This window comes from Scyliorhinus canicula, chromosome 25 (assembly GCF_902713615.1).
Source record: "Scyliorhinus canicula chromosome 25, sScyCan1.1, whole genome shotgun sequence".
Lineage (NCBI taxonomy): Eukaryota > Metazoa > Chordata > Chondrichthyes > Carcharhiniformes > Scyliorhinidae > Scyliorhinus > Scyliorhinus canicula.
In genome coordinates, this window is record NC_052170.1 from 10338220 (window position 1) to 10362535 (window position 24316).

General features: G+C 50.9%; 1 protein-coding gene across 5 annotated transcripts in view; it reads left to right on the forward strand.

Annotated features, from left to right (window-relative positions):
* nfixb (nuclear factor I/Xb) overlaps positions 1 to 24316 on the forward strand; it is a 417830-nt gene that overhangs the window by 306275 nt on the left and 87239 nt on the right. For all 5 annotated transcript variants that reach the window (XM_038784617.1, XM_038784615.1, XM_038784616.1 and 2 more), the window contains 3 exons: positions 11435 to 11509; positions 14120 to 14240; positions 16960 to 17096. In XM_038784617.1, coding sequence (XP_038640545.1) covers positions 11435 to 11509; positions 14120 to 14240; positions 16960 to 17096 — 333 coding nt within the window. The remainder of the gene's footprint in view (positions 1 to 11434; positions 11510 to 14119; positions 14241 to 16959; positions 17097 to 24316) is intronic.

Genomic DNA, 24316 nt, shown 5'->3' on the forward strand with positions numbered 1-24316 from the left:
CAATGGCACTATAGTTTTGAAGCAACTCCGCTCTATTCTGTTCTCGTAGATTTATAACTCAGCCATTGCAAAGCAGTTTTCTTTTGTACCAAAGCACCCCCCCCACCCCCCCCTCAGCGTTACGGAGGAAAAATCCAGAATGGTAGATCTGGATCTGTGCAAAGCATTGGTCCGAATATCATTGGGGGCGGCACAGTGGTTAGCACTGCTGCCTCACAGGGCCAGGGACCCGGGTTCAATTCCGGCCTCGGGTGACTGTCTGTCGGACTGTCCAGGTGGTGGGGTTCCTATGTGGCTGCTGCCTTTGTCCTTCCAGATGGTAGTGATCGTGGGTTTGGAAGGTGCTGTCTAAGGAACCTTGGTGGGTCACCGCAGTGCATCTTGTAGATGGTACACACTGTGCATCGGTGGTGGAGGGTTTGAATGTTTGTGGAAGGGGTGCCAATCAAGCGGGGCTGCTTTGTCCTGGATGGTGTCGAGCTTCTCGAGCGTTGTTGGAGCTGCGCTCACCCAGGCAAGTGGGGAGTATTCCATCACACTCCTGACCAGTGCCGTGTAGATAGTGGACAGGCTTTGGAGAGTCAGGAGGTGAGTTACTCCCTGCATTATTCCCAGCTCCTGTAGCCACAGTATTTTCATGACTAGTGCAGTTTAGCTTCTGGCCAATGGTAACGCCCAAGTTGTTGGGATCGTCACCAATGGGAACAGTTTCTATTCTGTCCCGACCACTCATAATTTCGAATACCTCTATTAAATCTTCTCATTGGACAGGCTGGGTTTGTATACGCTCGAGTTCGAAAGAGTGAGAGGCAACTTGATTGAAACCTTTAAGATCCTGAGGGGTATTGACAGGGTGGGTGTGGGGAGGATGTTTCCTCTTGAGGGAGAATCTAGAACTCGGGGTCACGGATTAAAAATAAGGGAGAGCTCATTTAAAATGGAGATGAAGAGAAATCTATTTCTCTCAAAGGGCGGTGAGTGTCTGGAACTCTCTTCCTCAAAAGGTAGTGGGAGCCGAGTCTTCGAATATTTTTAAGGCTGAGATGGATGGATTCTTGATTAGCGAGGGGGTGAAAGGTTAACGGGGGGGTCGGCAGGCATGCGGGGTTGAGGGTGCAATCAGATCAACCACCACCTAATTGAATGGCCCGAGGGGCCGAGTGGCCTCCTCCTGTTCCTAATTCGCATGTTTGCATGTAATTATCGCAACAGCACAGGAGGTCATTCAGCCATCGTTCCCGTGCTAAACACCCTGTGTATCGTCTTATTCTCCACCCCCCACCCCCCGCCCATGGGAAGTGTTTGTCTCTGTCGACTCTGTCCAGACCCCTCCTGATTTTGTCAAATCGCCTTGCAACCTGTGCTAAGGAGGGTAACCTCCCCCATGTGGTGTTCTTTGTGTTGCTAAATTCAGGATGGTTGGCGTAGTGTTCACAAAGACCACAAAATAGCTTTAACTTAAACAAAGCTATAAATGTATTAACACTACCAATTTGAATTCGACACGTACTCCCAAATAATGCGCAGTTGATAATTAACATATAATCTACACTCACCTACAACTAATCTCTACACTATTATAAAATATGATCTGCTCTCACTCACACTATCTTTCCGTCAGTCTGTACTCTAGCTATCTCCTTCACTTCTCTCCCCACAAGGCTTAGCATCAATGTCTTATATTCTTGAAACTCTAGCTCCCTCCAGTGGCTGATTTAGACATTTCATTAACTCTTGCAGTTCTTACATTTATGATAATGCCACACCCCCTTCTCCAATCTACCCACGTGAGCCAAGTCGCCCACGCCCCTGAAAACTATTCTCCCAAATTTTTTGTGCACCTTCTCTAAACTTGGCCAGGACGAAGAAGGTTTGAGATGCGACCCGGCAGAAGAGTTCGAAACTATGCGGAGATTCGAGGAGCCCAACCGAGGTCAATTGCTTCCACTGTTTGGCGAGGGGGCATGGATTTAATCCACCTAACGTGCACATCTTTGGACCGTGGGAGGAAACCGGAGCACCCGGAGGAAACCCACCCAGACACGAGGAGAAAGTGCAAACTCCACACGCAGATAGTCACCCCCGGAATTGAACTCAGGTCTCTGGCGCTGTGAGGTCTGGGAGGGCTGTAGGGATGGAGAAGGCTAGTCAGTTAGGTAGAGGAATTCAGGTCCAAAAAACCCCAGCTTTGTCCTTCATTTTCACACTCGCTGGCTTGTCCTATTTGAATTTTGTGAGCTTGTGAAAAGAGGTTAAGTCGGTGGGTAGACCCTCAATGAGAGCTCGGGATTTACTTAGCTTCCCGACTCCCCGCATCCGCCCAGCTCAGTGGGAGAACGGCAATTGGAAAATTCAGGCCCACATCTTAGAGGGAAGCAAAGGGACAGAGTGGCAGAATCAAAGGTTAGGCCTCTTTAAATCAGTCTGCGTGTTGAGTATAAAAAAATGGAAGATCTGCTGAAATTGTACCGTCGATTCAAACCTAGTCCATGTGCTCCCCCCTCCCCTCCACTAACCTCCCCCACCCCCGCACCCCTCCCCAATAAAGCCATCTGCTGCATTCCTAACCTCCATGGAAACCTATGGGGATCCACAGGGAAACTGAGCTGAGCTCTGTAACCTTGTAGTGTCTGTTCAGCACAGTATACTTGGAAGTAATCCATGGAGGCGAATGTGTATCTCTCTCTCTCTATAAATAGTCAGCAAGTTGTGGACACAGTAAAACATCGACAGGATAACGCTGTGCGCAGCGATGATGCTGATACTACCGGCAGAGCTTGTTTCCTGTCCGATCAACATGCCACCTCGCTGGCACGAGGAGCTGTTATCGGACCACAGCCACACACTGCGCCCTGGCAGATTTCGAAACGGAGGGGTACAAGGGGCTGTCATCATTCATCTCTGTTTTAACAATTGCGAAGTAAAAATACATTGTTAGAGAACTGTGATTACGGCATCTGCTGATAGGCAGTGTTAACGCGCTGTCGTCCCACACACCTACGTGCACCTGTGCAGACCTACACTCCTCCACACATACAACCCCATACACTGACGTGCCCACACTCACCCGTACACACAGCAACATGCCTACACGCACATACACAAACTTATGCTCACACACTTATACACATATATCTACACTCACATGCCTACTCTCCGCCACACCCATGTAGATTGGTACACCTACACGTACACTAGCCAAACCTGCACAAACATACCCTTGCACACTCCCACACAGACGCACACTTCCACACATAACTGTGCTCAGAATACACACATATACCCCTATTCTTGCAGACACAGGTTACATACACGCAACTGTACTGCCACATACATACACGTCTGTGTCTACACTCACTAAACCCATTCGTACAGAAACATGCACACACACACACATGTGCATCCACATACACGCACACACACGCATGCTCATACTACACAATACACATCAAACGCAGCTCACATGCTCACACCTGTATACCCCACTGTCCACACATCCTCGGCGTGCACACCCACGTGCAAACTCAAAACACTGCTGCCGCACTTGCACGTGATCACGCTCACACTCTCACACACCCTGTGACTCGTGCCCACAATGGCATAACCAGCATTGGTGTTCTTGTAACGGTTTGCAGCTTCTGTAACTAGATGCATTGTAGATTTCAGCACAAGGTAGGCGTTGTCGATGAGATGCTGATATGAATGGGGAGGATGTGGAGACGATCCTGATTCATGCAGAGGGTCGTTGGGGTGTGGAACACTTCAGCAGAACCTGGTGGATGCAAAATTCATAATAGCTTTTCAAAGGGACGAGGAGAAATGCTCAAAGCAAAAGAATGATCAAGAAGGAGCGAACGGAATTGACTTTCGGAGAACCGGCACAGACCTGATGGCCAATCGGTGTCCTGCACTGGAAAATAGCGAGAGTCAGGGCTGTTACAGGAGAGGAAGGTGACAGAATTGCGACCTTTCTGACCAGTTACACACTTCATTATCCTGCTTTCCTGACCAAAAGATCTCACTGCTGACATGCAGCACACACACACACACACTGACACACACTTATACACACACACACACACTGACACATACGCACACACACACATTTATGCACACGCACACACACACTGACAAACGCACTGACACACACACACACACTGTCACACACACACATACACACACACTTACACACACATGCACACACACACACATTGACACACACACTTAGACACACATACTGACAAACAAGCACACACTTAGACACACACTGACACACACACTTATACACACTTACACACACACACTTACACACACATTTGTACACACTTACACACGCACACTTACACACACACAGACATACACATACTTACACACACTTACATGCACACACACACTTCCACACACACACTTCCACATACACATACACACACACACACTTACATGCACACACACACTTACACACACTTACACACACACACACTTACACGCACACATACACACTTACACTCACACACACACTTACACACACTTATACACACACTTACACGCACACACCTGCACACACACACTTACACACACACACTTAAACACACACACATGTCTTCGGCCATTTGCCAGCCGCACACCAACATGCTCTTGCAGAGGAGTACTGGTTGGCGGCGGATTGTTCCGGGGGGAGGGAGGAAACAGTTGCCACCTGTTTCTTCTGATGGGCTGCTCGACTGCGGCTGATCGCTAACTCACTTGAAATGCTCAGGAAAAAAAAAATAGGAAGTGCCGGGAAAGCTCAGCAGGTCTGGCATCATCTGTAGAGAGAGAGAGACTAAAGAGGGTTAACGTTTTGATTCTTACTCTGAAGAAGAGTGGTACGGACCCGAAACGCTAACTCCATGTTTCTCTCCCTACGGGTGCTTCCCGACCTGCCGAGTTTTTCCCGGCATTTTCTGTTGTTATTGCGGATTTCCAGCACCCGTGGTATCTTGCTTTGATTGAAACGCTCAGAGTTTAATACGGATCACACATCCGGCGGGATTCTCCCGTCCCCCAGCCGCGTGCCTCCTGGACGTGTGGCGTTCCCCGGGGACGGGATTCTATCTTTCCGCCGACTGTCAATAGGATTTCCCATTATAACCCCCCTCGCCCCCCCCCCCCCCCCCCCCCCCCCCAACTCGGCTACAAAACTGCTGGCGGGAAAATTGACCCAGATTCCGGCCATCGCCTCACGTTCGAACTCTCTACCAGCGCCTGAAGGTTGGGAAACCCCTTAACTTCCCCAATCGGCATTCCCTTCGTCAGTAATGCCCCTTGCCCGATACATTTTTCTCCCCACGAGCCTCCGAGTTTAATCCAGTTTCCCATGCCCTTTAATGTTGCTTTCTGTCAAGCAACTGTCTAAGCTGCTTGGGAAATAATTCAGGGATTCGGCCGCCTACGTCAAAGACTGCCAAGGAATTCCACATTTTGATCACCTTCCGCACAAAGCAGTTTTCCTCAGCCCCTCCTCCGACCCAGACCGAGCCCCTCCACCAGGACTCGTTGGCCACCGAGGGAGTGTTCATGATGAGGTCCAACAGTGGATAATCATCCCGGGAATCCTTCCAACACTTACCCGACGTTAGCGAAGGAAAAAGAATGTGCGCGAAGATTCGCCAAAGGAATGCTCCGCCTGTGAGGCGTGGGGAATTATTTTAAATCTATTCCCTTTCAATACGGAGGATTGCCAACTCTGGCTGGATATATTCCTTATAATAATAATAATCTTTATTGTCGCAAGTCAGCTTATATTAACACTGCAATGAAGTTACTGTGAAAATCCCTAGTCACCACACTCTGGCGCCTGTTCGGGGACGCGGAGAGAGAATTCAGAATGTCCAATTCACCTAACAAGCACGTCTTTCGGGACTTGTGGGAGAAAACCGGAGCACCCGGAGGAAACCCACGCAGACACGGGGAGCACGTGCAGACTCCGCACGGGCAGTATCATTGCTCAACTTATCATAACCTTTCGTTGTCTGAAGCCACCTCTGGTATCATTCTTCAATTGTTGTTTGGCTCCTGTGACTAGAGCTGAGGAAAGATGCACTGAGTTTTCCTAGCGGATTTTACATCCTTCCCATAATCACTGGTTAGACCTCGGCTGGAGTTGTGTCCGATCCTGAGTCGGAAGGGTCTGCAGAAGAGTCACACGGGCTCGACCCGTCCACTCTGTTTCCGTCTCCACAGAGGCTGCCCGACTGGCTGAGGCTTCCCTGCACTTGGTGTCCGACAGACAACAGTCGAGAGTCAGAGGATCCTGAGTTCAAGCCCAACCTCGGAGACGGGAGCACGGAAACCCACCGAGAGGCTGCTGCACGGCCAGAGGTGCTATCTTCCCGATGAGGCCTTAAACCGGGGGCCCCATCTGCCTTCTGGGGTGGGCATGCAATGCAAGATCATGTGGCACGCGTTCGAATCGAGAGCAGGGGGAGAGTTCTCCCCGGTTTATAAGCAGAATGTGCCGTGAATATTCGGGACGTCAGGCAGCGTGGGGGGAGAGTTCGAGTTGAGGGGCTGGATTTTCCATTTCAGGGGTTCGAATCCCTCCACGGAAGGTGGTGAATTCAAGGAAGAATAAAAAGTTTAATAATGACCGTGAAATTGTTGTAAAAACTCGTGCCCTTTCGGGAAGGTAATATGCTGTCCTTACCCGGCCTGGCCGACTCCTGACCCACTGCAATGTGGCTGACTCTTAAATGCCCCTCCCAGCCAGCAACGCCCACCCACATCCCTTGAATGAATATAAGAAATAGGGCATGAGCGGATGAAGATTGCATTGTGTGGAGCAACACTGGCGCATTGCGGAGCTGGGACCTGGAAATTATTTGGGAAACAAATTGAAAATCAAGCCCAATGTTGCAGAACACGATGAAAGGACACAGATCTGAAACATTAACTTTGTCTGTCTCCCTCCACAGACGATGCTCTCAGTAGCTTCTCTCTGTTCTCAGCCTCTGGTGCCCTGGCCAACATTCAACCCTCAATCAACATCATTTGAAGAAAAACAAATGATCTGGTCGTCACCGCATTTCTGTGCGTGGGAGCTTTCTGTGCACAAGTTGGTTGCCCACAACTGTTGCCTACATTCCAACAGTGACTGCACTTCCAGAAGCATTTCATTGGCTACAAGGTTCTCAGGGACAACCCTGATGTTGTGATAGAAGCCATACATGGGCAAGTCTTTCTTTCTAATCCTGGCCTCCACGCTTTACGAAGGATGCTGAGGCATTGGAGAGGGAGTGGAGAAGATTTACTAGAATGGTGCCAGAGATGAGAAACTACAGTTGATAGACTAAATGTTGCTTCTTTGTTCCCCCTCTCTCTAAATGTTCATTCTTCCTCTCTAAGTGCCGCTGCTTCTTTCTCTCTCTCTAACTGTTGCTTCTTCAATCACTCTCTCCCAAGGTGTTACTTCTTCTTTCTCCCTCTCTCTAGTGTTGCATCTTAATTCTCCATCTCTAGGTGTTTGTTCTTCTCTCCTTCAGTAACTGTTGCTTATTTATTCTCCCTCACTCTAATTGTTGCTTCTTCATTCTTCATCTCTGTTAGTGTTATTTTTCAATTCAACCCATTCTTTAAGCATTACTTCATTCTCCCTCTCTCTAAGCGTTGGCTCTTCATTCTTCCTTTCTCTAAGTGTTGGCTCTTCATTCTCCCTCTCTCTAAGTATTGGTTCTTTATTCTTCCTCTCTCTAAGTGTTGGCTCTTCATTCTTCCTCTCTCTAAGTGTTGGCTCTTCATTCTCCCTCTCTCTGTGTTGGCTCTTCATTTTTCCTCTCTCTAATTGTTGGCTCTTCATTCTTCCTCTCTCTAACTGTTGGCTCTTCATTCTTCTTCATTCTTCCTCTCTCTAAGTGTTGGCTCTTCATTCTTCCTCACTCTAATTGTTGGCTCTTCATTCTTCCTCTCTCTAACTGTTGGCTCTTCATTCTTCTTCATTCTTCCTCTCTCTAAGTGTTGCCTCTTCATTCTTCCTCTTTATCAGTATTGGCTCTTCATTCTTCCTCTCTCTAAGTGTTCGCTCTTCACTTCTATCTCTCAGAGATTTACATCTTCATTCTCCTTCTTTCGCCCTGCTTCTTAGAACCTGCCACACTCTTGACCTATGCCAGGGTTTCTCAAATGCAGCAAAATTGACCATATTGCCAGCTCCGACCTACAATTAGATTTGAACAAACTTCGCCCCAGCTCTCAGTAAACTAGTGTCCCATTTCCATTGAGTCTCCATCCATCATTTAAACAGTTTGGATTTAATTTGTGAAGAATAGCAAAATAGGAGCAAGTTTTAAATTCTCTCCAGGAAAATAGTGTAGTGTTTAGAACTAATATTCTCATTGTCCCACTGAAAGGGCTAAAGTCACCGTCCCACCTCAGGACTACCCTGAACCTAAAGCTTATCTTCCAACCCTATGTCCTCTTTGTCACAAGAACTGTTTTCTTTCAGCTCCATGGTCTCTCCCAAGCCCTCCATTCCCCTGCCTGAGTCCTCGTGTCCCTCACCTTCCCGTCACTCCATCAGGATCAGAAGGATTGTTCTCTCTCAGAGGGCCATTGGCCTGTGGAATTCTCCTCCCCAGAGACAGGGGGCGCCTGTGAGTCATTAAATGTATTCAAGGCTGAGTGAGACAGAATTTTGATCGACAAGGGAGTCGAGGCCCATTTTGGGAATATGTGAATGTGGAGTTGAGACCACAGCCTTGATCCTGTTCACCTGAGGAAGGAGCTGCGCTCCGAAAGCTCGTGTTTGAATCAAACCTGTTGGACTTTAACCTGGTGTTGTAAGACTTCTTACTGTGCTCACCCCAGTCAAACGCCGGCATCTCCACATCATTGATCCTGTTTTATGACGGAGCAGGCTCGATGGGCTGAATGGCCTACTCCTGCTCCTACGCCCAATGTTCCACCACTTCCTTCAAGGATCTGAAGCTCTCCCACTGCCTCTTCCTCCCTTCCTTCAGACAACCCCTCCTCTTTGGCCAAGTTCACTTTAGCGCCTCCTATATTTTCTCTTGGCGCGCTGACCGTCTCTTTCCCTCCAGCCGGGATGAATGCCATCGGTCATGGTCCCAAATTGAAGACACGACAGTAAAATTCCCATTGGGGTTCCCTCTGATCTCCCTCCATACATTTGGCGGAGGACTGGCTGGATTGCCAATGAAACAGTCTGGAGAATGGGAGATTGGGAATTCTACGCCGTGCGTCGGGACAAGGTGACGTTATTCAAACAGAGACATTCCAAAGCTTTGCTCTTTTTTTCTCCACTCACCCCTCCCCCAAGTTCCCCCACCTGTCCTAATTCTCTCCGCTCATTCCCGGGCACTAGGGTACTGATCCGCAGGCACCCTGTCATGGTGTAAATGGGAATCGAGATAGACAGGTTTGCATTTATATAGCACCTGTCACACTCTCTGGGTGTCCCAAAGCGCCTTACGGCCAATCAAGTACCTTTGAAGTGCCATCACTGTTGCAATGTAGGAAACGCGGCAGCCAGTGCGGGCACAGCAAGATCCCGCAAACAACATTAGACCAGATTAATGGCCGAATACCATCCAGCCCACTTCCCGGTCCTCAGCGTCTCGACCCAGCGCATTTCACGCGTTCATATTTCTAACTGGGCCGGACACGGAGGTTCTCAAAATGGAAATCACAGCTGCAGCCGTATCTGTGGCGAATTCTTTTGTCATAACATGGATGGAACTCAGTCAACCTGGTTGTCTGCGCTGGGCTGTGATTTTCAAAGGGATGCCTGCCTTCTCTTTATATTGCAGAGTAATGGACAACCTCTTGACAAGAGCAAATTGGTGGCTAAATTATTTGACGCGGCAATTAGTCCGATGAAAGGCATGCGTCTTATCAGCGCAACTCATGTCCTTTGTGGCAGTTTTCCTTTGCCCTCGGGGAGAGGGGTTTGAGAATTGCTTCAGTCAGACGTGTGCGAATCAACCCCAGAGGGAGGGTGGGGGGGGGGGGGGGGGGGGATGTGGAGGGCGGTTGTATAACCTGACTCGATTGGCAGTCCTGCATCTCAAACTGGGAATAAATGCCACACATTTCTGCCGTTCCTTCAGTTATCTGCGTTAACTCAAGTTGCTGCCGTGAGATTAAACTCGACGGGACCAGGGTTAGGTTCTCAAAGGACTGCTGTCACGATGCTGTGAGGGAGTAGTGAGAATTCTGGACTCTGTTGTCATTCGAACCCTTTCGCTTCTGTGTAATTTAACGTCACGTGATAAGTTTGATTACATCGTTTAGCCTTAACCACAGAGTGTTCAATTCTAAGTGACCAATTCAAGGAGGTTCGGAGTGTACAGTGGTATCTCATATCATTTCCAGTTTGCAGCCCGGTGTTGTAAAGGTACATTCTTTGCTTTGTGGCACAGCCATCAGGTATGGCCTCAGTTTGGTTCTGCGGAAGCAAAACCCCGCCCATTAAATGGTGGCATATAATAGGGTATTGGCCTGGGACCAAATTGCAAGAGGAATCTTCACATCGCCGCCCAGTCTGATGCTCACCCGACATCTGCAAATTCGTAACTTCAAATTGAGGTGATGAGGTGGAGGTTAGGAGCAGGACCCCTGTCTGACTGTATCTGTGCCTGCTCACTTCTAAACACCACTGATGCCCAATGTATCCCTCGCTGTCAGTTGATGAGCCGCGGTGACTCAATCCGCCATGATCCAGACTTCCTTGGTTCCATGGCTGGTGGCCATGCCATCAGCTGCCAATGAGTCGAGGAAAGACCTTTTCACACAACGAGTGGTTGGGGTCTGGAATGCGCTGCCTGGAACCGTTGGTGGGGGCAGTTTCAAGCAAAGCTTTCAAGAGGGGATTAGGTGGTTGCTTGGATAGGAACAGCGCAGGGGGGGGTACAAGGGGGAAAGGCCAGCGGAGTGACACTGAGCTCGTTTGGAGAGCTGGTGCAGACTCGAAGGGCCGAAGGGCCTCCTTTTGCCCCATGGACAGTTCTGTGATTGGTCCTAAACCCTGGAATTTCCCCCCCTCCCCCGAAGCTCTCTTCCCTTCCTATCCCCCACCTCCTCCAACAAGATGTTCCTAACTACTCCCCTCGTTGGCAAGTATTCTGATCCGTCAGAATATCTTTGATTTTCTGCCATTTGTTTTCCTCTCTCAAATGATGGATATTTCCTCTGATTACGATGCTGTATAAATGCGATTTGTTATTGTGACTGAGTTTTTGTTCCTCATTGGGCCGTGTCAATCCCTGGGACACAGCGAGATATCGAACTCCAAACTCCACTGCATGCGCCTGGTGCGACCCAGACAGAGAGAGGGTTTATATTTAGTAAATACTGTGTGCAGCAGGCAGCGTCTTTTCAGCATGGTCCTGTTTGATTCATTTTCCAATGACTTATTTCTCCTTTTTTTCGTCCCATTTAGGACATTTGAATTTCCAGGACTGTTTTATTACATCTGGAGTTTTTAGTGTTTCGGAGCTTGTGAGAGTGTCACAGAGTAAGTAGACCCGTTTGCTTTGGAGACTCTTACCCGCGTTTTAAAGCTTCTTTCACTGTCTTGTGTTGGGTTTCAGCAAATCGCTAATGTGGGGTGGCGGCAACATTACTGGTCCGAGGACCCGGGCTCACATCCTGCCATGGTTTAACTAATAGATCTGGAATTAAAAAGCGTCATATTGATGAGTGAAGGGGGAAGACTGCGAGAAGAAGGGGCGGCACGTTGGCACAGTGGTCAACACTGCCCTCACAGCGTCAATGAAATGAAAATCGCTTATTGCCACAAGTAGGCTTCAAATGAAGTTACTGTGAAAAGCCCCTAGTCGCCACATTCCGGCACCTGTTCAGGGAGGCTGGTACGGGAATTGAACCGTGCTGCTGGCCTGCCTTGGTCTGCTTTCAAAATCAGCGATTTAGCCCAGTGTGCTAAACCAGCCCCTAATGAAAATCGCTTATTGTCACAAGTAGGCTTCAATGAAGTTACTGTGAAAAGACCCTAGTCGCCACATTCCGGCGCCTGTTCGGGGAGGCTGGTACGGGAATTGAACCGTGCTGCTGGCCTGCCTTGGTCTGCTTTCAAAGCCAGCGATTTAGTCCAGTGTGCTAAACCAGCTAACATAGGACCCGGGTTCCATTCCGGCCTGGAGTCACTGTCTGTGTGGAGTTTGCAAGTTCTCCCCCTGTCCACTTGGGTTTCCTCCGGGTGCTCCGGTTTCCTCCCACAGTCCAAAGATGTGCCGGTTAGGTGGATTAGCCATGCTAAAATTGCCCCTTAGGGTCCAGAAGGTTCGCTTTTGGCCGAGGTAGGGTGCTCTTTCGGAGGGCCGATGCGGACCCGATGGGCCGAATGGCCTCCTACTACACTGTAGAGATTTTAAAAGAAAAGAGGAGAGTGTGGCAGGATAGGGCCAGTATGAGGGAGGTGTGGGTATAAGTGTCTGGATTGGTGAGGGAGTCAGAGGCAGTGGGGTTTACATGTCAGATGGCAGAATGAGAGTACAGAAGAAAGAGGACGAGGCCATTCAGCCCCTTGAACCTGCCCTGCTGTTCAATAAGATCATGGCCAATCTGATTGTGGCCTTAACTCCACTTTCCTGCCTGTCGCCCATAACCCTCAGCTCCCTTGTTGATCCGGAAATCTGCCTAATTCTGTCTCTCTCCTGGGTAGAGAATTCCGAAGACTAGTGGCCCTCTCAGGGAGGGAATTCCTCCTCATCTCTGTCTTAAATGGGAGTCCCCTTATCTTTAAATTCTGCTCCCTAGTTCTAGATTTCCCCACGAGGGGATACATCCTTAGCCCCTCTCAGGAACTTACAAGTTTCAACAAGACCACCTCAGGGGCTGGTTTAGCACACTGATCTAAATCGCTGGCTTTTAAAGCAGACCAAGGCAGGCCAGCAGCACGGTTCGATTCCCGAACCAGCCTCCCCGAACAGGCGCCGGAGTGGCAACAATAAGGGGCAATTTTTGCATGGCCAATCCACCTCGCCCACACATTGTAGGTAGCGGATGAGGAACATGTCAACCATACGAGAATGGCGGAGCAGGCTGATGGGCCGAATGGCCTAATTCTGTTCCTATATCTTACGAGCTTATGAATCTTTAGACTGCGGGAGGCAACCAGAGCACCCGGAGGAAACGGGGAGAACATGTAAACTCCACACCGTCACCCAAGGCCGGAATTGAACCCGGGTCCCTGGCACCGTGAGGCAGCAGTGCTAACCATTGTGCTAGCATGCCGCCTGGTGTGGCAAATTAAACAGATGCACTTAGGGATAGAAAATCTGGACATGAGAAAGAAAGGAATAGGTTGATTGGAGTGAGGTGATGAGGGATAAAAGGAGACTTATGGAGGATAACACTAATGACAACGTGCATTTATATAGTGCCTTTGACATGGTTAAATGACCCAATGCTCCACAAGAGCATCAGTAAATATAAATGGACACATCACAGAAAGAGATATTGAGACAGTTTGGCCAAGAGGTGAAGGGAAGTCTTCGAGGAGAGGAGAGAGCTGCAGTGGTAGAGAGGTTTAGGGAGGGAATTTTAGGGTCCAGGCAGCTGAAGTCATGGCCGCCAATGGTGGAACGATCAAAATCAGGCAAGAGGCCAATAGGCCGGAGGCCTCGGATGATTGTGGGGCTGGAGGAGATCACAGAGACAGTGAGGGCAAGGCCACGAAGGGACCTGAAAACAGGGATGAGAGCCTTAATATCGAGGTTTTGCTCGACTAGGAGCCAAATGAATGTCAGCCAGAATGGGGTGAATGGACCAATTGGACTTGGTGTGAAATAGGAGCCCAGGCAGCAGAGTTTTAGAAGTCCACCATTGAACTGGTCAAATCTGGAGGTAAGAAAGATATGGATGTGATTTTCTTTGACAGACGGTGGGGTCTGAGGCCAGGCAAAGTTGGGTGAGATTGCGGAGGTGGGAGGGGGAAGGTCTGGACGATCGAAGGGATATGGGGTCGGGAGGCTCATCTCGGGGTGAAGCATGGCGGCGAGTGGCGGTTGCGGGAGAGCGACGGGGTGGGGGTCTCAGATGCAGGCGTACAGCCGTTTCCTCTGCTGTGTAGACTCGATGTAATATTCTTGCCTCTTCTTCTCAGCCCCGGTCGCTGCCGCTACGGGCCCCAGCTTCAATCTGGCTGACCTGGAGAGCCCGGGGTACTACAGCATAAACCAGGTCCCCTTGGGAAGGCGCACAATTACCACACCTCCCTCTACCAGGTAGGAATGCAGAGGAGAATAGCTCCATACTGAAAACCCGCGGCTTGTATTAACTGTGGGAACAGTAACCGGCTGTGACTCTGCTTTCTTAGGGTGCGGTTTATTCAGACCAGCGAGGTCGCTGGTTTTAACCCCTACTTTCTGTCGACTTCTGGCGCCCAGAAATTGTCTTTGCTTCTTGATCCACTGTGTTATCTTTCTCCACCTGGCACCAAGTACCCGTGCACAGCTGGCTGGCGAGGGTGGGATCGAACTCCGCTGCGAACATTCTGAGCAGGGTTTTGGGTTGGAACCCCGACACCGGGGTCAAAGGGGGAGGTCACGACCCCCCACCGTGTGGGCCAAACCTGCCCCCCCTAATTGGCCAACTTGGAGGTCAGAGGGCTGCGCTTGCCGTCCACGTAATGACAACGGGCAGACTCTCGAAGCTGGAGGCCTGATGGGAAGCCAACCAGCACATGTGGCGCCCCTATCCTGAGGCGTCCTCTCTGCATCTTTTCTTTTTAAGTTATTTAAATTGAAGAAAGACCTCAGCAGCTGGCCTGCCGTGGTGGGGGGAGAGGGGTGGGGGGAGGAGGCCGGGGTGGGGGACAGAGGGGAGAGCCCCACCACAAGCGGTGTTGCCGATGGCTGCAGTTGAAACCAGGTAGGCAGGGTAGGCCTCAAAGCCTGCTTGGAGTACCGGTCCCTGGTCTCCCACAGGGAGGTCACCTTCAGACAGATGGCCGTGGGTTGGTGGGGGTGGCGGGAATTGGGGGAGGAGGGGGGCCATATAGGTCATTTGGAAACTTCCAGTCAGCCAATTAAGGCCAATTCACCTTGGTTACCTGCTGCTTCTGGGACGGTGCTGCGAACCAGCTCGCCAGTTGGCAGAGTGAATTTGCCACTGCCTTGATCTGCTCTGACTTGCTCTGATAGCCACAGCAATTACCTGGCTGGTCTAGTTCAGTCTCTGGTCAATGGTGCCCCCCCCCCCCCCCCCCCCCCCCCCGCCCAAACCCCTACTCCCAGTGCTGGGGGATTCAGTGCTGTTAGGAAGGGGATGCCAGGATTTTTACCCAGCCACAGTGAGGAACGCTGATATAGTTCTGAGGCAAGGTGGTGGATTGAAGAACCTGATGGGTTTCCCAATCATCTGCTGCCCTTGACCTTCTAGATGGTCATGGTCACGGGCTCGGAAGGTGTTGTCAAGGGGCCTCAGCGAGTTCCTGCAGTCAATCTTATGGTTGGTACACACGGCCAACACTGTGTGGGTCGATGGTGGAGGGATTGAATGTTTGTGGAATGCGGCAAGCACGGTGGCGCAGTGGTTAGCAATGCTGCCTCACGGCGCCGAGGTCCCAGGTTCGATCCCGGCTCTGGGTCACTGTCCGCGTAGAGTTTACACATTCTCCCTGTGTTTGCGTGGGTTTCGCCCCCACAACCCAAAGATGTGCAGTGCAGGTGGATTGGCCGCGCTAAATTGCCCCGAAATTGCAAAAAATGAATTGGATACTCTAAATTTATTTTTTTAAAAGAATGTTTGCGGATGGGGTGCCAGTCAAGCGGGGCTGCTTTGTCCTGGGTTTTTGGAGCTGCGCTCACCCAGGCAAGGGGGCAGCATTCCATCACACTCCCGACTTGTAGAGGGTGAACAGGCTTTGGGGAGTCACGAGGAGAGTTACTCGTCGCAGAATTCCCAACCTCCGACCTGCTTTTGTAGCCAACAGTACACATTGCTACCACTGTGCATTGATGGCGGAGCGGGCGATTGTTAAACCTAGTGGCTGGAGTGCCAATTAAGCGGGATGGGGCATGGGAAGTTCTGGGCGGCCCCGTTCACGTGTATTTCACATGGTTTTTTTGGGGGGGGTTGGTAATCAAAAAAAACCTGTCCAATTTGTAATAATTCCACCACGGAAAGTTAGTCCACCCACGTGTCCGACCCCCTTAATTTAGACCAGGTGTAATGGCGCCGTCTCGAATATTCACGTGGATGGGGAAACCAAATTAAAAATTAGGCCTCCTGTTGCCCACAGGAGTAAAGATATGAGTTGATCAGACTTCAATATCAGACCCATCTGCAGAGGTGGCTGTCATAATATACACACAGGTATATGATGGAGTGCAGACAGGCAGTGATTGACACACAGGATGACCAATGAACACACAGAACACAGCAGCCAATCACCAGACAGGACACGGCCACTATAAAGCCAGAGGGCACTAGTTTTCCCGCTCTCTCGGGATGCAGCCTCTGAGACAGTCAGAGTCCGTGAGCAACAACTAGAACATCCACCATGTGGTAGTAAGATAGTCTGGTCAGGTTAGCCTCAGGTCTCCAGTCAACTCAGCATAGTGTAACCCACAGTTAGAGTATGTATTATAGTTAAGAGTTCAATAAAATCGAGTTGCATTTCTCCAAGTGTTGGAAGCCTGTCTCTCTCACTGCTGCAGTAAACGCAGTCCTCGCAGGCCCAGCTTACCCAACACATCAGTGGTCACCATTGAAGCAAGTTGGTTTTCTCGGCCACCTCAGAGGCTGCGTGAGGCAATGGCTTCAGGCGCAGGCTGCAGGAGCTCAAAGATCCAGGCGACCAGGCTCCTTCTCTGGACTGAACCGGCGGCCTTGCTCGTCCGTCTCCCTTTTTTTTAACCCCTCCTTCTGTCGCTGTTGAATGCTTTTGTTTGCCGCCGCGTTTCCTGAAGTTCTCCTCCCCCCCCCCCCGCTTTCTTCCAGCTCCACCAAGCGACACAAATCCATCGAGGACAGCGAGATGGAAAGCCCGGTGGACGAAGTCTTCTACTCGAGCACGGGCCGATCGCCAGCGGCAGGCAGCAGCCAGAGTGGGGGATGGGCCAATGACGTAGAGACAGGTACGGACCGCTGTTGGCCGGAGCTTTGTGGTCTTTGATTGCTCTCCTCGACATCTTGCTTTGGAAAAATTCTAATTTTGGGGGGGGGGGGGGGGGGGGGGGGGGGGGACTGCCTATTTGGTTCCAGGAGTGGGAGGAGGACTGGGCATTTGGCTGCACTCACTGCCGTGTGGGCAACGCCTTCAGGTTGTCCGTGTACTTCAGAGGCTCGTATCTACGTACAGAGTGACGCAGGAACACTGGCCCACAAACACGCCACCTCACCCCGGGGGAAATGGCGGCCTGACAATTCCTGCTGAGGTAAAACCATCAGCTTTCTTTCACTGTTCACATAACGGGACTGGGGTGAAGCAGAAATCACTCTGCATCAGTGCAATATTCCACAGTGGGGCTGAATTGTAACAGGCCCTGCAGGGATTGGTGGCAACGCGACATTTCGCCTCTGGTCGAACCCAGATGTTTTGTTGGAAGGAGGAACAGCTCCCACAGCGTGAGTAAGCTGACGGCCCCCTGTCCACTGTTTCCCCTGGTGTGGGGGAGACCCCCCCCGCCTTCCTTCATGCTCAGACACACGTTGCCATCGGGGAACTGCCCCCCCCCCCCCCCCCCCCCCCCCCTCCGGGAAACCAGAGCGAATAGGTCGATCCGTTAAAATGGCCGCCCATTGCCCTAGCCAGATTGTAGACATTGCTGCTTGGTGACGTTACCATCGCAGAATGGTAAGGGGATGCGCCTTTGTGTTATCTCAACACTGGCGAGACCCGTTCATTTCAATTCAATACCGCCCGCGTTAGAATGGCAGAGATCTGGGCCGGGATCCTCCGCCGCGAGTCCGCCGCAGAACCGCTGTCGGTGGGGACGGAGAACGTGGCGCTCAGCCAAATTTGCCATTCACCGCAGCGGGACCGGACAATTACGCTCTGTAAGCTCATCCCAAACCTCTGCTGGTTAACTTGCTGCCAAGTCCCCGTCCATCTATTTCCCGCACCAGTGCCCCCCCCCCCCCCCCCCCCCCCCACTCCATTCCCCTCCCCTCGGCAGCCTCTTCCTCGCCGGCCCTACGCTGTCTCCTGGCCCAGTGAGGCCTTGATTCTCTCATCCTCGTTTTTCAGATTCCTCTGTCATCTCGCCCCTCAATTCCTCCCTCTGCAGTCTCCGTTCCCTCCTCTAATTCTGGCCCCCTTGCACATTCCGATTCCCGTTGCTCCTCCGCGAGCGACAATGCCCTCAGCCGCCTAGGCCCCAGGCTTCATATCACCCTCCCTCCGCCTCTCTGCCTCTTGAGCTCCCTCTTCTACTTTGGGCAGCTGGTTGAGGCCTACCTGACCGTGCCTTTGATCAGCTGAGCCAGTATCTCCACACCCCCCCCCCCCCCCCCCCCCTCCCCCGTCCCAGTGATCCTTATGAGGGTGATCACAGATGTCCAAAGGAGCTGTACAAATGAACGTCATTTCAACATTTCAGCTGAATGCTGGGCATCATTCGGGTCGTATTTCCATCGGCAGGAGGTGTGGGGTCTGGTAAGAAAATGTCCATTACCCCTGGATGAAGGGGCCAGTCTGCTTGAGGCCTGATAGGCCCCCCTGCCCCACTAATCAGGCACCAGCAGTGTGAGGGCTGACGCACACAACAAATCCACAAATAAAGCCGACGGTCACATTGTGCTGTCTGTCAGCATCTGCGAAGTGAGGCAAGCTAAGGTGTTGGGCGAAGACATTTCGCCCTTCTCTGAACACTCCATCTGAAATGCCGTTTTCTACACAGTACCCTTTTGTTCCGAGACTTTTATTGATATTCATTCCTGTTTTCCCCTGGCGTAAGTGGAAAGTACAGTGTGTCCCTGATGGGTGATGTATGCATCCTGTCAGCTTGAGTTGGACCGCTCTCAGGTACGACGTGTCCTCGGCGGTCGTGGGTTCGAGCCCCGTTGCAGATGAACGAGTGCAAAATCCAGGCTGGAGCCCCCAGCGCCGTGCTGAGGGAGTGCCGCCCTGTTGGAGGTGTTGCCTCTCGGGTGGACTTGAAAGATCCAATGGCGCTGATCTGAAGAGGGGCGGGGTGGTCTCTTCTGCCCCTCCCCCCCCTCCCCCCCCGGTCAATATCTTGCCGTTACACCGTCATCACTAAAAACAGACAATCTGGAATTTTTCACGTGACTGTTCCCAGGAATACACTCGGAGCCAATTGTGTTTCCTATGTTGCATTGGTGACTCCAGTTCATAAACTACTTTCTTGGTCATAACGGGCTTAGAGGATGCTGAAGTTCTCGATGAATAAGGGGGATCAGGGGGTTATGGGGAGAAGGCAGGAGATTGGGGATGAGGAAAATACCAGCCGCGATTGAATGGCGGAGCAGACTCGAAGGGCCGAGTGGCCTAATTCTGCTCCGATATCGTATGGTCCAAATTGGGTGTGCGCGCTCTTGTTTTATGTCTACCCTTTCCTTCGCATCTTGTGCTGTTCGTCCGTTGCCTCTGTGCGAGGAGGGGCAGCAACAACAATGGGACACGGTAGACGGAGGGCGGGAACCAGACTGGCACGGTGGGCATGCCCTCTGCTCCCTGTTTGTGGCAACCTGGCGGAGCACGTTCTCGCTTTTGTGCAGAATGGCGGGAGGGAGGGAGGGATTGCAAGGGGGGGGGTGGGGGGTGAGGTGGGGGGGGGGGGGGTGACGCGGTGACAGCAAGGAGAAGAAAGGAAGGGCCGGTTGCCCCTGGCGACGGGCCCTTAGCAATCGCCTCTCTCGGCTGGAGACGCGGGAGACCCAAAAACGATGCCTGTGGGGGGGGGGGGGGGGGGGGGTTGTGGAGCTGGGGGGGTAACATTGCAAAAATACAAACAAATGAGAGAAAAGGGACAATGGAAACCCATTTTTAAAGTGTTGAACCGACAGTGTGAAGAGAAAGAGAGGGTGGAGAGCGGTGGGGGGGGGACACACAATTAAAATCTGTTACTAAATCCTGAAATGGAGCCCAGGACAACAAACCCACATTGTTTCTTTAAGAGGATTGTTTACAATCCAATGCTTCGCTCTCGCTATTTCTTTTTTAATTAAATGAGAGAGAGCGAAGGCATTATCGCATTCTGTAGCATTTTTTTCCAAACGTTCCTTGCGGGGAGGTAAAGAAAGAAAGGGGGGGGGGAGGTGAGGGGGGGGGGGGGGGGGGGTACACAACAGCCAGAAAAAGCAGCTTGTTAGTTCAAGAAATCCAAAAAAAAAAAGTGGGGAGCTGCCAAAACGATCGGGAGCAGCAGGAATACAGATGGATTCCTTCATTCGTCACAAGGCCTGGCTTGTTTTCCAAATCTCTTTGTGTCAAACATCTTTTAAGTTTAAGACGAAAAAAAAAATCCGACTCGGGCTCTCTCAACGAAAGACGTTGTAAATCAGAGCTCTGTTAGATTGCTCCTGGAGCCCAGCGAGGCAGGATTTCACACCCTTGCATTCCTGCTCAAGCCATCTCTTGCTGGGTTCTCTCTCTCTCTCTCTCCCCCCCCCCCCCTCCACCAGCAGCCACCAAATAATATACTCCTTCAGTGATTTAACTCAATCATACGGAGGAGCGAGGCAACACTGACCCTTTCAAGATTCAGCTAAATTTCATATATATACATCTAGCGTCAGATCGATGGGTTGATTGATGGGTTGTGCGTTCAAGACCAACTGCAGACATGTCAGTGTAGGATACACGTGCGTACTCCAGTTTAACGTTGAAAGAGCTCTCCTATGGAGTCTCTCCGATGGCCTAGGCAGGGGAAGAATGCGTGAACTTAGAGGGCTGGAGCAAGCCACTCGTCCCCCTGAGCCCACCTTGTCGTTGGATACGAAATCGTGGCCCATTCTGATTGCAGCCTTGAGAACTCCACGACTCCTGTCTGCCCTCCGTAACCTTTTGTCGGTCAAAAGCCTGTCCAGCTAGGCCTTGAATATAGCCAATGACCCACAGCCTCCACTGCAACTCTGCGGAAGGGAATCCCACAGGCTAATGACCCTCGGAGAGAAGAACATTTTCCTCATCTCTGTCTTAAATGGGCGACGACCCCCCTAATTTGTAAACTGCCCCCCCCCCCCCCAGTTCTAGACTCCCCCTTGAGAGGAATCGCCCTTCCAGGGTCCACCATGTCAAGTCCACTCAGGACCCTCTATGTTTCAATAAGATCACCTCTCCCTCTTCAAACTCGAATGGGTAGAGGCCCAACCCCTGCTCTTCCTGACATATATTAATGACACAGACCTCAGTGTACAGGGCACAGTTGATACTAAATTTGGAAACATAGTGAACGGTCAGGAGGATAATGTACGAAGGACCTAGATATGTTTTCGGAACGGGCAGACCAGTGGTAGACATGTTCATTATGCAGAATCCTGAAGTCACTGGAGCTGTGAGGCAGCAATGCTAACCACTGTGCCACCGTGCCGCCCAAATGTTATTTTATTATTCATGAATGTTCATAGATCATAGAATTTACAGTGCAGAAGGAGACCATTCAGCCCATTGTGTCTGCACCGGCCCTTGGAAAGAGCACCCTACGCCTCCACCCTATCCCCGTAGTCTACACATCTTTGGACGGTGGGAGGAAAGCGGAGCACCCGGAGAAAACCCACGTAGACACGGGGAACTTCCAAGTGATGCCGTTCCCATGCATCTGCTGCTTTGTCCTTGTTCTCCTACCTCTCCCGTCAATGTTTACTTATTCCTATCCATAACTACCAGAGAATAGATCTCAAATGTATTCTCCCTTGTGGGAGAGTCTAGGGCCAGAGAGCAGAATCTCAGAGTAAGGGGGGCCGCCCGTTTCAGGCAGATGAGGAGGACTTTCTTCTCTCAGAGGGTAATGAATCTGTGGAATTTTTTACCGCAGAGAGCTGTCGAGGCCGGGTCGTTAAGTATGTTCAAGGCTGAGAGAGACGGACTTTTAATCAGTGAGGGAATCGAGGGCTATGGGGATAAGTGGGGAAAGTGGAGTTGAGGATTATCACATCAGATAAGAGCAGCACGGTAGCATAGTGGTTAGCACAATTGCTTCACAGCTCCAGGGTCCCAGGTTCGATTCCCAGCTTGGGTCACTGTCTGTACGGAGCCTGCACGTTCTCCCCGTGTGTGCGTGGGTTTCCTCCGGGTGCTCCGGTTTCCTCCCACAGTCCAAAGATGTGCAGATTGGGTGGATTGGCCATGCTACATTGCCTTTAGTGTCCAAAATTGCCCTTAGTGTTGGGTCGGGTTACTGGGTTATGGGGATAGGGTGGAGGTGTGGGCTTGGGTAGGGTGCTCTTTCCAAGAGCCGGTGCAGACTCGATGGGCTGAATGGCCTCCTTCTGCACTGTAAATTCTATGAAGATCGATCATGATCTGATTGAATGGCGAAGCAGACTCGATGGGCTGAATGGCCTACTTCTGCTCCTATGTCTTATACTTAGAAACATACATAGAAAATAGAAGCAGGAAGAGGCCGTTTGGCCATTCAAGCCTGCTCCACCATTCGTCAAGTTCAATACCCTGATCCTGCCTTCCCTCCATATTCCGGCATTCCTTTAGCCCCAAGAGCCATATCTAACACCTTGAAATTACACGTTTTCACCTCAACTACTTCCTTTGATAGTGAATGCTACAGATTCACCACTCTCTGGGTGAAGAAATTTATCCTCAGCTCAGTTCTGAAAGCTTTACCCCTTATCCTCAAACTATGACCCCTAGTCCTGGACTCCCCCATCATCGGGGACATTCTTTCTGAATCTACCCTATCTAATCCTGTTAGAATTTTATAAGTTGCCAAGAGATCCCTCCCTCTCACTCTTCCATAGTCTCATGGTCTGTTCGGCAAAATCTTCCAAATACTTCTCCTCCTGTGTGTGGAACCGGCATATGGTGACCAGGGGCTGGTTTAGCTCACTGGGCTAAATCGCTGGCTTTTAAAGCAGACCAAGCAGGCCAGCAGCACAGTTTGATTCCCGTATCAACCTCCCCGAACAGGTGCCGGAATGTGGCGACTAGGGGCTTTTCACAGTAACTTCATTGAAGCCTACTCGTGACAATAAGCGATTTTCATTTTTCATTTCATTTCAATCTACCTCAGTCGTAATGAAGTGCTTCCAGAGGCTGATCATGAAGCGCATCACCTCCATACTCCCGGAACGCCTTGACCCACTTCAATTCGCATACCGTCACAACCGGTCCACATCAGACGCCATTTCCCTGGCCCTACACTCATCCATAGAGCATCTCGAAAACAAGGATTACATCAGACTCCTATTTATTGACTACAGCTCCGCCTTCAACACCATAATCCCAGCCAAGCTCATATCAAAGTTTCAAAACCTAGGACTTGGCTCTCCACTCTGCAACTGGATCCTTGACTTTCTGACCAACAGACCACAGTCAGTAAGAATGAACACCAACACCTCCTCCACAATAGTCCTCAATACCGGTGCCCTGCAAGGCTGCGTACTTAGCCCCCTACTCTACTCCCTGTACACACACGACTGCGTGGCAAAACTTGGTTCCAACTCCATCTACAAGTTTGCTGACGATACGACCATAGTGGGCCGGATCTCAAATAACGACGAGTCCGAATACAGGAGGGAGATAGAGAACCTAGTGGAGTGGTGTAACGACAACAATCTCTCCCTCAATGCCAGCAAAACTAAAGAGCTGGTCATCGACTTCAGGAAGCAAAGTACTGTACACACCCCTGTCAGCATCAACGGAGCCGAGGTGGAGATGGTTAGCAATTTCAAATTCCTAGGGGTGCACATCACCAAAAATCTATCCTGGTCCACTCACGTCGACGCTATCACCAAGAAAGCACAACAGCGCCTATACTTCCTCAGGAAACTAAGGAAATTCGGCATGTCCACATTAACCCTTACCAACTTTTACAGATGCACCAGAGAAAACATCCTATCTGGCTGCATCACAGCCTGGTATGGCAACTGCTCGGCCCAGGACCGCAAGGAACTTCAGAGAGTCGTGAACACCGCCCAGTCCATCACATGAACCTGCCTCCCATCCATTGATTCCATCTACACCTCCCGCTGCCGGGGGAAAGCGGGCAGCATAATCAAGGATCCCTCCCACCCGGCTTACTCACTTTTCCAACTTCCTCCATCGGGCAGGAGATACAGAAGTCTGAGAACACGCACGAACAGACTCAAAAACAGCTTCTTCCCCACCGTCACCAGACTCCTAAATGACCCTCTTATGGACTGACCTCATTAACAC